The 11540-nt window shown below is 46.8% G+C and overlaps 2 protein-coding genes across 2 annotated transcripts; one reads left to right on the top strand and one right to left on the bottom strand.

The window, feature by feature from the left end:
- Window positions 1-881: 881 nt before the first annotated feature.
- LACBIDRAFT_296675 (uncharacterized protein) lies at window positions 882-2382 on the bottom strand (the record flags this gene model as incomplete). Its single annotated transcript, XM_001880278.1, has 7 exons — window positions 882-893; window positions 947-1640; window positions 1695-1795; window positions 1849-1916; window positions 1968-2011; window positions 2070-2250; window positions 2313-2382. 7 exons carry the CDS (start codon window positions 2380-2382, stop codon window positions 882-884), a joined length of 1170 nt encoding a protein of 389 aa, XP_001880313.1.
- A 3436-nt stretch (window positions 2383-5818) lies between these two features.
- LACBIDRAFT_190296 (uncharacterized protein) lies at window positions 5819-8141 on the top strand (the record flags this gene model as incomplete). Its single annotated transcript, XM_001880511.1, has 11 exons — window positions 5819-5875; window positions 5929-6028; window positions 6080-6192; window positions 6240-6377; window positions 6433-6648; window positions 6700-6833; window positions 6883-7307; window positions 7379-7638; window positions 7710-7759; window positions 7828-7933; window positions 7997-8141. The coding sequence occupies 11 exons, from the start codon at window positions 5819-5821 to the stop codon at window positions 8012-8014; spliced, it is 1617 nt and encodes a 538-aa protein (XP_001880546.1). The 3' UTR covers window positions 8015-8141.
- Window positions 8142-11540: the final 3399 nt, after the last annotated feature.

Raw genomic sequence — 11540 nt, 5'->3', positions numbered from 1 at the left:
GGATAACCAAATTTTAGTTGAAACAGAGGACCGAGGGACAGAAAAAGGAAGTCGTCACAACCGTGTATGTAAATTGAGATTGTAGGCCTATGATTCAGTGCACGATCGCCAGCCCTGATTAAGTTGTGCATGGAATGGGGACGAGTCCAGATCATCATCAAGTTGGCCCTACTAGGAAAGCCATAAAGGGCGACATCTGAATTTCTGACCTACAGGGAACAATTCGTTGACACCCAGCCAATTATTTCGCGGAACGCTCTCTAAATGAGTGAAGGGAGTGACCATGTACGGCAAAGAAACTCCGGATTACTTGGGAGGAGTACAAGGTTGACTACTTATTCCGATTCTGAGATATTCTTCCAATAAGAGGTTGTAGTATTTTTTTTTTTTCACTGGTCCTAAACCAACGCAAGAGTTTACCGATCGCCCTGGAACTCGACGCGCATCCTTATTATCGACCTTTGACTCTCTGACGCAAAGCCAAATTATTCGGAACTCTTAGGCCATATATGCAAAATGCAGGTACAAAAAATGTTCGATGGATAACGATTACAACTTGTACGAGAATTACGGAAATCGGAGTGTATCGCTCAAGCTCTGCTGATAATTTGAGCGCGAAGCAGAGATGCCATCTAGAAATACGGAGTACGGGCTAGACGTATGATAGTATCCAAGTCGAGGCGTAGCTCCTAGCACATCTTTTCTTTTAAACTAATCTATGCCGACGGCGATGTATTCTCGCTTTCGCACTATAAACATACATTCTATGGTTAACGTTATTTTTATCTGCCTATCTCCCGAAAAAAATGCGGTGACTGCTTCCAATAACACCAAAGCAGTCATCTCTAATTACATACAGCTGTACGAAAACAAATTATCAATCAGAACAGAAACTAAAGAACTAGGTTCAGCGGGGACACAAGAATCAAAAAGGATCGCGACGCACAGGATAGGAGCTCTCGGGCTCTATTCGATGCCCCACGTATTGTTTGGGGTCGAAAGAAGAGTTTGTGATGTCCCAATGGATTTCAGTGATCGGATCAACTTGGATCTGCAAAGCGTCGAAATCCCCAAAGTGGTTGCCCACGAGGGTACCCTCGCTGATAGTGTGAGGCTGGGAATATGAGGGGTATAATTCCTGCGGTGATGCCTGATAAATTTGGGAATGATCTATAATGTGCGTCGAGTCGGACATCATATGCTTGTAAAAGTCGTGGTGGAAAAGAGGGGACGAAGAGTAAGGCATTTGCGATTCATCTGGAAATGCGGAGAGCGTCTGGTGTGCATTGAGGTCAAAGCCTTGGTATGAAATATCTGGTGAGGAAATCGAACGAGGAGGCGCCTGGATGCCGGTTGCCCTGTGATCGAAAGAAAGCGCCGGCGGGCTGTCCTCCGTGATCATCGATGACGAAGGTGGCCATCCTGATACATCAAAGTCGCATGGGAGTTGGGCGCTTTCAAGAGTGAATTGCACTGGCAATTGTCCCATCATCGGAAGGGAAATGGCGGGGGTGGAAGGAGATGCGCTGGATGAGGAAGAAACACTCTCAGTGTTTGAGGACTGTTCGCTGTCGGTAGATTTTCTTCTCAGCCGCACACCTCGAGGATTCTCAGGATTGAATCGGGTGATGCTGTTATATCTATAAAGCCGGCGGTAAGGATGCTGAGGGTCGGTGATACTGAGGGAATCCTACCTATTTTTTGCCGATAACCCTGTACGGCCAGGGAAATAAGTCTTGACAATTTTTGTCCAAACCTTCCCGTGCTCACTGACCGCTCGCAGCAGGAGCTCATCCTGAGCGGTGTTAGGTTGGCGTTAACTTCAAACAGTCAGGGCCATGAACGTACAGAGTCTGGTGACCAAGTGGTGCGGTCGATTGCAGGATTGAGAGTATCCGTCCAACGTTTAGCGCACTCTATTTGACTTAAGTTATCATCGATAGTTAACAGAGAAGAAGAGGACTTACGGTCACTGTTTCTGGATTGGACGACTGAAGCAACAAGCGACCACCTAAGAGATGAACAAAGATCAGAAGAGGCTCCCGTTGGTCGATATACATTTGTCTAACCTTGTTCCGTACCTCTCGATCCCCTTCACCAGCTTCTCGTCCTCATCAGGAGCCCAACCCCCTTTGACGACGTCTGAGGCCATCTTCGCAAACCACCTCTTGCGACAGTCTTTGTTTGTCCTATTGGGCACATGCTTGGCGATTGCATGCCATTTCGAAGGATTAGGGTTGTCTGGATCCTCTGATGTGATCCCGACGTCAGTCAGCATAGCTAGCGAGAGGAGGGCTAAATGAAACGCGGACCTCGTTGTACTGCGTCACGCAGGAGTTGGTCTTCCATTGCGGTCCAGGATCTACGTTCTCTGCAAAGCATTTGTTCGGTGGAAGGAATAACGCGAAGGAGCAAGGCTATAAGTATTGCGCGTTTGCATGATGTGATTAATATTGCTTTCTTGAAGGGGTCTCACTCGACCGGAAATCGGGGTGGCACGATTCCTTTCACACAGGTATGATAAATCGGGATCAATCGACTGTTTTTATTCGAGATTAGGATTTGAGATTGATGTTTTGCTTATGCATATCCGACGACTTCCAAGTTGAAGGGCAAGCGAGTCCTCCATGGAGATCGAGCTGTCGTGCAAAACCGGATGTTTTCTGCTTAGACGCGGAATTTCATCTTGTACAATGAGCTGCTTTTCAGAAACAGAGACAAAGAACTGACCTTCGGCAACTGATAGGGAATCATATCACTTGTGTGTAAGTATAGTCGTAAAACAAGCGAAACTCCGCGAGCGTGGTTACGTAACTCACTTTTCGTCCGTTTGGGACAAATTATGCTCCTCGGATTTGTGTTTGGTATTAACCCCATTCCTTTTGTCACCTACCTGATTTGATGGCGGCGACTTCAGAATTGAACTTTTTGACAATCGTGCGTGCTTTCTCTTCGTTTTGACAGTTGACGATACGGTCAAAATACAGACTCCAATTTGTCAGAGTTGCTGACAATGATAGAATCCTGCTGAGGGCTGTTGTCCAGTAGAATGCCGAGCCGCAGAGCGCTAACATTCTCGTCGTAAATGACAGTGCTTCATATTGACACTTTTACGCTGTAAAGGTTGTACAAAAGGGACTCAACATGGGTGCCTGTGACCAAAATGGCCAAGTTGCTTTGATCCATGCCGCGCTTCACGGCTTTCCATCCCAGCCGTTGCTCCCCAACACATCTACGTATTTACTCTCTCTGACCCTGCTTAACTCTCGAAATTCCACGGAACAGCTTTACTTGAAACGTAGATTGAATTATTTTAGCTACAGCCGCGTATAAGAAACTGTTTAATTGTCATAGAGGCTGACGCTCAATGGAGATATGATATGGCGGGCGATCAATTCTCCGAACGTTTCCCTTCAAGAACATTTGAGGAGAGAATTCCATATGTGATATGCAAATAAAAAGAACTTCGTAAATCACAATTTTTGTGGGTTAGAGAGAAACCATGACGCCGTTGAGGTCAGTGCTTTCTGATTACATTTCACCCAAAACAATGAAGCCGAGGAGCGAAGATATACGGTTCGCGACACTTATCTTGCCGCGAGACTCTGATTGTTTACTTGTTACTCTGTTTAGTAGCCGAGACTTTCCGCTGAGAGATACTCTAATGTTAGGCAATCGGCGGCCGGTCAACTCCGTTTGTTGAGTACGGCGGTCAATTATAAGTATCATCTTTAGAGATAGGTAGAGCGAAAGAAATCACTGAAGGAGTGACGCCCAAAGGAGCTGTCTCTGTCTGGGGGAAATTCATTTTTACGTCTTGCCTAGCGCAAGCGCCTCACGCATCACTCACAACTTAATAAGCGCCTAGCCGACGCTGCCCACCGCCGCACCGAATTAATTCCCACATTTCGCAACAAAAGAAAACTCAGCAGGCAATGAATACATGCCTGACCGCGTGAGACCACCGCTTCCGAGTGGATTTCGGCCTCGTCGGAGTCTCCTTAGGCAAAATGCTGTTTCTTCCCCGCTCAACTGGATCGAGTAGAGCTTGCTCACCGAAAAGAATGGAGGCCCATTATTGCACGTAGTTACAAATGTAAAATTATAATTCACACCTGCTCCGTAACATCCCTCTATTATAATATTGAACGAACTTTCGTAACGAAAAAAAGAAAAGAAAAGAAAGACACCCGATCTAACTCGGAGATTTATATGGAGGTGCTTTGCCATTATTGATTTGTAATGTTACACTCCACGAAGAGAGGGCGAATATCAGTGTAAGTACGTCATGAAAGTCGAGATATCTATCAAAATGAACAGCCGCTTCGTTCAGGTACAATTTAATTAACATGAGGAAAGGCGGGGTCGGACACATGTGACATATCCACCCTATAAAAATCAGGGGTGACCGATTTTCTAACCCTCGCCGGAAAGTTGCGATGATACTCAACTCTATTTCTTCCCTTAGAAGATGTCAAGATAAACTTCTACCCGAAACGTTGTCCATTTCACTTTAGAAAAGTCGGAATGGTGTGGATACGTTGACGTGATAGTTGAGACTGGTCGGCGGATATCAAAATGATTTTCTTGGATGATCTATCACTCGTTGAGCAGTCACTTGATCCTCACCCAACTACAGAAGATCGCAGTTTGAGAGATCTCGAGGATCCTGTGTGGATTGAGTGAGTAGAGGAACTCCGAATTAATAATTCCCAATGTGAAAGAGCGTAAAATACCCAATTTAAAAGAATATTGAACAAAGGGTACGATCTCGTTGTTCAGCTAGCTAGCACTCGTTTCTCATTTGGTTAGAGGCAACCCCGCGGCTTAAATAAGTTCAAGTTGTGAAGGACACGAACTTGGGATATCGACCTTCCGCGTTCAATGTCAAATACACCAAAACTGACGATTCGCTCGTTGAAACCGATAAACGGAGAAACGAATAGCCTATAAATTTGGAGGCCTGGACTTGCCCTTCTGCTCCCTTCTCTAGGCGTTAAATTTCAGTTTCGTTGCAGTCCGATCAATTGTACATCTCCATTTTACTTACATCAATAAAACACACAGGCTCGAGGCGAGAACTCCGCTGCCACCTTGTGATAAAAAGTCCTAGTTTGGATAAACCAACTGCGCACATGCCTGAATTATTGCTGGTGAAATTTCGATGTCATGGACATGGATTTCAGGGTGAGGTTTCACCTCCACATATGACGCCTGGATCTACGTTAGGGTAGAAGAGTGTGTATAATTTATACTGTCGCGGGATGGGGAGCGGTGGGTAGGCTGGTTGGGTGGGAAAGTTAGGGTGACGACATTTATTCCAGTGTTCACGACCTCTCGTTGAAAATCTTGGTTATAATTTTGGATCAAGTACATGCCACAGCATTTTGACGAGAATATGATGGCGTTTTGCGTAGGCCTCGTGACGAGCCCTGAGACCAAGTACGAAGTTGATCATGACCAAGCACAAAAATGCTGAGCGAACCACTAACAAAGCGACGGGTTGATTTGGCAGGACTTTGAACTTGAAGATCGAAACACAATTCATAGTTTGGATTCGAACATTTTACGTGTTTCACGAGTTCCCGCGATATTAAAGAGAGTTTCTCCAGGATCATCTTTATGAACCTGACAACGAAATGGCTTTGACGTCTTGTATTGCGGTTGAGATTCAGGTCTGAAAGCGAGGCAGACTGTGACAGTAACACTGCCGTGACAAGTCGCGTCAAGCACGTGATGCTAATTTTTCTTCCTTCCTTCCTTCCTCTTACCATCGTCCCCTGCGGATCCGAACGATCTGCGATAGAAGTTCTGTACAATGGCAGAGATTCATGATCAATTCGATACCATCTTAATTCTGGATTTCGGCTCACAGGTGCGGTTCAGTCAAAGGCGTCGATTTAGCGTCGGATGCTCACATTTTTACAGTACAGCCATCTGATCACTCGGAGATGTCGAGAGCGCAATGTATATGCGGAACTTATGCCATGCACGACGTTAATCAAGGATATCAACTTCAAACCCAAGGGTACGTTCCGATCAAATATCCCAATGCTCTCGCATTCATTGACACACTCAGGTATCATCCTCTCTGGTTCCCCATACTCTGTATACGATAAGGATGCCCCGCATGTTGATCCTACTGTCTTTGAGCTCGGAATACCCATCCTCGGCATTTGCTATGGACTTCAAGTAGGTTTCAGGCCAGAGCCATATTCGCGTTGGACTGACATCATCAGGAAATCGCCTGGAACCTAGGTGGGGAGGTAACGAAGTGTGACCACCGTGAATATGGCTTTGCGGAGATACAGATCAATAAGATCGGAGGAGAAGAGTCTGTAGACGCCTTGTTTGAGGGACTCGGCGAGGAAATGCAGGTGAGCCTAGCCCTCACTGTGGCAATCGGTCTGAATTTCATGTGGCGGGTATTAGGTATGGATGTCTCATGGGGATCAGCTCTCTCAACCTCCTCCGGACTTCCATGTCATTGGCCACACGAGAACGGCACCTTACGCCGCTCTCGCACACAATACGAAACCGCTTTATGGGATCCAATTTCACCCCGAAGTAACTCACTCCCCTCGAGGAAAGGAGCTTATCGCGAAATTTATTCTGAGCATCTGTAAATGTCGACAAAACTGGACGATGGTGCCTATTCTTTGATCGCGCTTTCTTTTGTGATTGACGGCCTTTTGATAGGAAGAGTTTATTGGAAAAGAAATCTCTCGTATTCGTGACATTTGCGGAGAGAAAGGCCGTGTGATTGGGGCCGTCAGTGGGGGTGTTGACAGTACTGTCGCGGCGAAACTAATGCATGAAGCTATTGGAGATAGGTACATCTCCCCTTACTTTTTAAGGGCAACTGTTTTGACCGTGTTTCAGATTCCACGCAATTATGGTTGACAACGGCGTGCTCCGTTTGAACGAAGCTCAACAGGTCAATGAAATGCTCAATAAGGACCTGGGTGTGAACTTGACAGTGGTCGACGCATCGGACTTATTTCTGTCCCGCCTCGAAGGCGTCGAGGAACCCGAGCAGAAACGGAAAATCATTGGTAATACTTTCATTAATGTTTTCGAAGAGGAGGCTGCGAAAATCGAGGCCGCTGCCGATGAGGAGGAAAAGGCAGGCGCGGCAGCCAAAGGCCGTGTCGAATGGCTCCTCCAGGGCACCCTTTACCCTGACGTCATAGAGAGCATCAGCTTCAAGGGACCGAGCGCGACTATCAAAACCCATCACAATGTCGGCGGTCTCCTCAAGGACATGAAACTCAAACTTATCGAGCCATTACGAGAGCTGTTCAAGGGTACGTCCGATAAAACTTTATCCTCCGCTACCTACTCAAATTGTCGGGTCATTCTCACTCAATCGGAACAGATGAGGTCCGAGCCCTGGGGCGTCTTTTGTCAATTCCCGCTCCACTCGTGCAGCGGCATCCGTTCCCTGGGCCGGGATTGGCCATTCGCATTTTAGGTCCCGTTACGCGCGATCAAGTAAATATTCTACAACATGCGGACAGTATCTATATCGAGGAAATCAGGAAAGCAGATTTGTACGACCAGATTTCTCAGGCTTTTGCTGTATTATTGCCTGTAAAGGCTGTGGGCGTCATGGGCGACCAAAGGACGTATGAACAGGTGCGTTTTCTGTGCCTCATTCCCACGTGGCGCTTTCTCTTTAGAGGAGGGCCATGACGTTCATGCTTTAGGTTATTGCGCTTCGTGCGGTCCAATCCGAAGATTTCATGACAGCGGATTGGTGCGTATCGTTGTAGTTTATTATTGGGGAGCGCCGCTCACTTTTCGACTTGTTACTATTGGATGCAGGTTTGTTTTCCCCGCTGATGTTCTCCGAAGAATCTCGTCGCGCATCACCAATGAGGTTGCCGGTATTAACCGTGTTACTTATGATATCTCTTCCAAGCCGCCTGCAGTAAGTGAACTGATATATTGGGTATGTTTGATGTAATACTAAGCACGTTCTTTCTTTCAATAGACTGTGGAATGGCTGTAAAATCATCGATCGGATAGTGTAGAAGTCAACTAGGGTATGCTGGCTGGAAACGTTGTGGTATGTTGCGTCGTCAATGTAATATGTAAGAGTGGCGGAAAAGCGGAATGGAATACTCCGATAAAACCACACCACAATCGCACATGTTGAGAGACATCTTCAGCAAGCCTCCAAAGATAACCAACAGCAACATGTGCATTTTGCTGAATCATTCGCAGAATTTCAACCCGAAATTGGACAATGTATGATCTTCGAAAACACACAATGTCTACTACTTAAGGGAAGGCGTCAAACCTTATAGCCTTGGGAAACTAATGACGGAATAATGTTACACTCGTTTTCGACATCAGACGCCATTACCTCCGTGGCTATCAAACATTCGCTGATAAGGTGTACGAAGACGTCGTGAGGGCCCCTCCGGTGCCGCCAAACTCGTATCAAGATGAGTGAGTTGGTGCCTGCTCAATTGTCGATGTGGTGGCGTCGTGGAGAGGCTTAATGACCGGTTCCGCACCTGTACCAACGGAGGGGTGTTTCGTGTTTAGACGGACGGGGAGAAGATCTCTGCTTGGTAGTATCCGGCTGGTACCTGGAAGATATTGAGGGGTACGAAAGCTAAAAATCACAACCGCTGTGGGATATAATTTGACGTACCTATCGTATTGGGAGTGTAAGTATGGGGCATACATGGCGAAAACCTAAGACCGGATATCAGATTTTGGCGTCGACTGTTTTCATCGCGTACAGAGTCTCTTTCTGACTGATAAGGTGACATCTACATTGCGAGAATCAGATATCCGAGAAGTTTGGATCTCGCAGTACTGATGATCGTGTGAAAGATACAATTCTAGTTGAACGCACGCCATATTTTGAACGCCTAAGTATAGGTCCTGTATGGTGAAAGGCTGACGCCGGATATCAGAGTCGCAATTTGGGTTAGAGAGGTGTTCCTGAATTCTAGTGTTGAGTACTCCTTCGCGCACGGAGTCGAGGCCTTCTCCTCACCATAACAAATATAACGTATAACTTTTGCTGAAAATGGTCAGATGTTCAGAAATAACATGACAAGGGCGCATCGCACAATAGCCCTCTGAGGAGTGTCAGCAGTGATTTCCCTTCTCCGTGCAGTAGCTTTCGCAGACTTCACACATCTACGCTGCATTGATTTAAGAGATCGCCTAGAAGGTCTGGGATTAGATCTACACAAGAGCGAAATGATAAAAATCGACCCCGACTCATCTTTAGACATGCAAATTTATCAATTTCTGAATGGCGACAGTCTGAGGCCGGATATCAGGATCGAGCCTAGGCAAATAATTTGTTCCAAGATGCTAGTTTCGATTTTTTTCGGGGGGGCGGAAGTAGGTCGACACCTCGTCTTGATAAACCAGAATGATCAAATGTCCGAGCCGCATGGACACGGCAGCATATTGATAGTAGCGGCAAGTTTGCAAGATTCTGAAAGGTCAGAGTACTTTCTCCTTATATCATTAGCGGGGGATTGAGGTGCGAGAGACATAAACAAACTTGCCTTGTTCAACAAAAGGCCAAGTGGGCTCTGCGTAGGCAAAGGCTCAAGGCAAAATCGCAACTCCAAGTTGCCCAGAAAATGTGTTTTCCGCTGTGAACGGAAGGATCAGCTGTCTGAACGGTGGCTTGTAAGCATCGCATCAGTAGGAATGGGCGTACGCTTATAGGAGCTCTCCTTCAAGTGCGAGAATGAAGTACTAAAGGTAATACACTTTGCACGGTGGCCGCTTCGCTGGCCTAAACCTAAGCCAGTCCAGGCCACAAGCTGACAGTGGGGCTCCGAAGGTCAAAAGGGGAATCCAGCCAGGCCAAAGTCGGGGTTTTCAGCCTGAACGGGGAACGTTCATCATACAAATATTGAATGGGGGGTATAGTTCATAGTTCTGTCAAGAAATTTGTTGAATTCAGTCAATACCACAAGGAAATGATAAAACTAACGTCAACTTCTCCCCGAAATCCATGGCGAGACACTTCGACCGATTCAAGACACAATACAGAGTCATTCCGAAAGCTTCAACAGGCCATCGTTTTCTAAAGTGTCGTAGAGGGGAAATGCTGTGTTCAATGTTATGGCGGTTACTGAGCTCACATGACGAATTTGAACTTTTCTCCACACCACCTCCAGACCTCCACGCGCCGTCTCCAGGCGTCCATATTGCTCTAAAATGGGTCAGTAAACATCAATTTACGTTCAAAGGGGCCAACTGATAGTCATCGGCAATAGGTATTCCCAAGGTTCGTCGCTGTCCGGGTGATTTTGGCGATTATTGACGGTTCTTCAGTTCTTCCGATACATCTCGTTCGTTGGTTTAATTCGTCTCGTTCTAACCCTCTCTGATCATGACTTAGAGAGAGATACCCCTTGACCTCGCAGTTGATACAAGAGAACAAGATTCCAGAGTTTGGTGGGTGGTGTATGACTTGGAAAGAGCGTTACCAATGACATTACTCTCAGACAATCTTTACCTGGATTTCAACGGAATCATTCACAACTGTGCGTTTCTCGCACTCAGGAGCTGTTTTCTTTACTGAGACCTTCTAGGCTCTCACCCCAACGATGAGGACGCCCATTTCCGACTTTCAGAAGAGCAAATCTTCACTTCGATATTCACATACGTGGACCATCTGTTTGGCAAGATCAAGCCGAAGAAACTCTTCTTCATGGCGGTGGATGGCGTGGCGCCGAGGGCGAAGATGAATCAGCAACGCAGCAGGCGTTTCAGAACCGCGAAGGAGGCAAAGGAGGTCCGAGAGAAAGCTGAATTAAAGGGCGAGAAGTTGCCGACGGAGAAGGCGTTTGACAGTAACTGTATCACACCGGGTGAGTTTCTATCCAGCTTTTTAGTGCAGCGCCCCTTCCCGCCACGTCGTTCCATCAAGTGACTTTCAACTTTGTACATTCTTTTCAACTCTTCCCTTCTGGATCCCTAAACCCATATCTCGCCCTTTACCCTTTCCCACTGGACACGTAACATCTTCCTTATGCTCGATTTTTTCATATCCACTTTGCATGTCTTTCCCCCCTCTTTCCCCTCACAATCGCCGTCGTCTGCTTTCACCACTCTTCTTGCGCACCAGAAGAGATAAGGCCATTGACACCTGGGTTGCAACTACTTCCACCCTTTCTTCCCCTATCCACATGCCGAACGTTTCTTCCTTCGTCATGTATACTTTATCCACCACTGACAACCTTCATCAGGGACACCATTCATGGCACGTTTATCCGACCAGCTGCGTTATTTCATCAACAAGAAGATTTCAGAGGACTCGAATTGGCGCGACGTCGAAGTGGTGCTTTCGGGGCACGAGGTCCCCGGAGAGGGCGAGCACAAGATCATGGAATACATTCGCCTATCGCGCGCGCAGCCTGGTTACAACCCCAACGTCCGACATTGCCTGTACGGCCTTGATGCCGACTTGATCATGTTGGGCCTATTGAGCCATGATCCCCATTTCTGTTTGCTTCGCGAGGAGGTCAAGTTTGGCCCAGCGTCGCGGA

The sequence above is a fragment of the Laccaria bicolor genome, genomic scaffold (genome assembly GCF_000143565.1).
Source record: "Laccaria bicolor S238N-H82 LACBIscaffold_10 genomic scaffold, whole genome shotgun sequence".
Taxonomy (NCBI): domain Eukaryota; kingdom Fungi; phylum Basidiomycota; class Agaricomycetes; order Agaricales; family Hydnangiaceae; genus Laccaria; species Laccaria bicolor.
The sequence above is the reverse complement of the archived record's forward strand: the minus strand, read 5'-3'. Positions and strand labels throughout refer to the sequence as shown.